Below are 2,529 nucleotides of genomic sequence, written 5' to 3' on the forward strand. Positions count from 1 at the left end.
TATGATTTAGAATTTCTGGCCATTTTTCTGGATGGGCAACAGTACCCAGCGAAGCCCCTGCAACCTGAATATAGCCGCGTTTCCACCGCAGGAACTTTCCCCAGGAACTAGGAACTTTGGGGTGGTACTCGGTGTGTTTACACCGCAGGAACCAGGGTCTAAATGAAGTTCCGGGTAAAAATTTCCCCCCCAGAAAGTCTCTGCTGGCGAGGTAGTACTTTTTCAGAGTTCAGGAACTTTCGGGGTGGGACTTGTGCGCTGAACATGCTGATTGGTTGAGCTCACGTCACATTTGATTGGTTGACTCCACACAGCATTTTATTTTAGCCGCCGTTTTTAAAAACCGCGCTTCCTGGCTTCGTGCAGTAAAGAGTTGTCGGGAAATTAATATGGAGTTTACCAAAAAATACGACCGCTGGACCGACGACGAGGTCCAGACTTTAATAAGCGTATTTGCGGAAGAAGAAATCCAGCGGGAACTGGAAACGGCAATCCGCAATGAAAAGGTATACCTGAAAATATCGAGTCGGTTATACGAGCTGGGCATTGTTCACACTGGAAAACAGTGCAGAGAGAAGTTAAAAAAATTAAAACAAGACTACAAAAAAGTCAAGGATCACAACAATAGAAGCGGATCCGATCGGCGTACTAACAAGTGGTTTGACCGCCTGGACGCGTTGTTGGGACACAGGCCGGCATTCTCTGGAGCAGCGGTGACAAAAGACTCGGCAATTGCATTTTTGGAATCCATTCATGATTCTGAGGACCAGTCGGTTGAAGGTAAATTATCACACCTCTACATGATATTGTCTTAAACTCTTTGCAGTGATAAAACAAACTAACTTTTTTCAACGTGTTTTTACAGATGAAATGAATGGCCCCAATGATGTGCAGGCAACAGAGACCAGCGTGTTTTCCCCTGCAATCACCAGTAGCCCTCGTCCCATGTCTTCCGCCGAAACACACACACGACGAGGTATTAAACAACGTTGTCTATTGATAAAAATATACTTCAAAACTAGGGGTGTAATAATATATCGTGCAACAATATATTGCAATACAAAAATGCAACAATACGTATCGTGGACAGTTCACCCAAAATAAAATTACTGTGTGAGAAAAAAATTCAGGTTTTTTAGTGTCAGTACTACATTAAAATTATGTTGATATTAATGTATAATCTAATGCAATGGGGGAATATTTGTGGGTCCTAATAATGCCAAACATCTACCAATGTTAAACATATTCGTCTAAAATAATTCAGTATTTTCAGCTTCAGAATGATGTTTATTCTGGTGTCACCATTGTCCTTGAGTTACAAGCACCAAGTCCAAGCATGGAGCATGATGGCAAAGTTTTAAATTTAATATTTTGTAATGAAAACACTTAAAATACGTATTTTATGGTTTTCAGGGTGGGCTTGTGTATTTATTGTCATGTGTTTCTCCACTTAGGGAAGAGGAAAAGGGATTGTGACTTTCTTGATGCGCTGAGGGACATGGAAGATTCTAACCGGACCGCCCTGCAGCTTGGACAAGAACAGCGTGACAAATATATGCAGCTGTTACTTGAGAGCCAGGCTGAGGAAAGAGAGATGAGGAGGCAGGAGTTGGCGTTCCTGCAGTCGGAAGCTGAAGAAAGCAGACGGCAGCAGAGGGACTTTCAGGCCGGGTTTCTGTCTGTTCTTGGACAGTTTGCCCAGTCATTCAAAAAGTAGCCACTGAACTCTGAGATTGCACTTTAAATTGAACATTTGCATTTTTTGTTTTTATTTGCACAATTCTAATTTTTATGAGGGCCAGGTTTCTGTCTGTTCTTGGACAGTTTGCCCAGTCATTCAAAAAGTAGCCACTTGAACTCTGAGATTGCACTTTAAATTGAACATTTGCATTTTTTATTTTCTTTGCACAATTCTAATTTTTATATATTGTTTGCATTCCTGCAGAGGGCCAGGTTTCTGTCTGTTCTTGGACAGTTTGCCCAGTTGTTCAAAAATACATTTGTATTTGTTTTTCTTTACACAATATATTACTGTTCTCGTAATTTATTTCTTTTCACATGATTGTATTTTAAAATATATATATTTAGTAAGCAGTACTTGCCTTGTGTTAAATAAAGTTTGTAAAATGTCACTTTGAGATCAAGTGCCTTTTCATCTCAATGGTAATTTTAGCTCTTACATAAGGTCTTGAAGTGCTGGTTAGATGTAAAACATTTCTGGTGAAAGTGCACAGGTTAAAATAAGCAAAGTGTAGGTAATTTAAGTCACTCATGAAATTACATTTTATATTTGACAGCCAAATATACAGGTGAAACTCAAATTTAGAAGTATTGTGCAAAGTTGTTTCAGTAATTCAACTTAAAGGTGAAACTCGTATATGGACTCATTACATGCAAGGTGTATTACATTTTCAAGCCTGTTATAATTATGACTATATGTCATACAGCTTATGAAAACTTCACATTTATTCTAATTTTGAATTTGATTTTCATAGCTGAAATATCTCACTTTGCATTTAAGTTGAATTA

The 2,529-nt window shown here is 38.8% G+C and overlaps 1 protein-coding gene across 1 annotated transcript; it reads left to right on the forward strand.

Annotated features, from left to right (window-relative positions):
* Positions 1–389: 389 nt before the first annotated feature.
* Positions 390–2,132, forward strand: LOC130094612 (zinc finger and SCAN domain-containing protein 29-like). Its single transcript, XM_056260987.1, has 4 exons — positions 390–780; positions 866–976; positions 1,455–1,671; positions 1,803–2,132. Exons 1-4 carry the CDS (start codon positions 390–392, stop codon positions 1,846–1,848), a joined length of 765 nt encoding a protein of 254 aa, XP_056116962.1. The 3' UTR covers positions 1,849–2,132.
* Positions 2,133–2,529: the final 397 nt, after the last annotated feature.

The sequence above is a fragment of the Rhinichthys klamathensis genome, unplaced genomic scaffold, assembly GCF_029890125.1.
Source record: "Rhinichthys klamathensis goyatoka isolate OS25496 unplaced genomic scaffold, OSU_Roscu_1.1 h1tg000009l_1, whole genome shotgun sequence".
Classification (NCBI taxonomy): Eukaryota; Metazoa; Chordata; class Actinopteri; order Cypriniformes; family Leuciscidae; genus Rhinichthys; species Rhinichthys klamathensis.

Excerpts from the sequence above, each read along its gene's own strand:
- LOC130094612 (XM_056260987.1), top strand. The coding sequence starts at position 390 with ATGGAGTTTACCAAAAAATACGACCGCTGGACCGACGACGAGGTCCAG. Across the intron at positions 781-865 it reads TGAGGACCAGTCGGTTGAAG|ATGAAATGAATGGCCCCAAT; the intron begins GTAAATTATCAC and ends GTGTTTTTACAG. Across the intron at positions 977-1,454 it reads CGAAACACACACACGACGAG|GGAAGAGGAAAAGGGATTGT; the intron begins GTATTAAACAAC and ends TTCTCCACTTAG.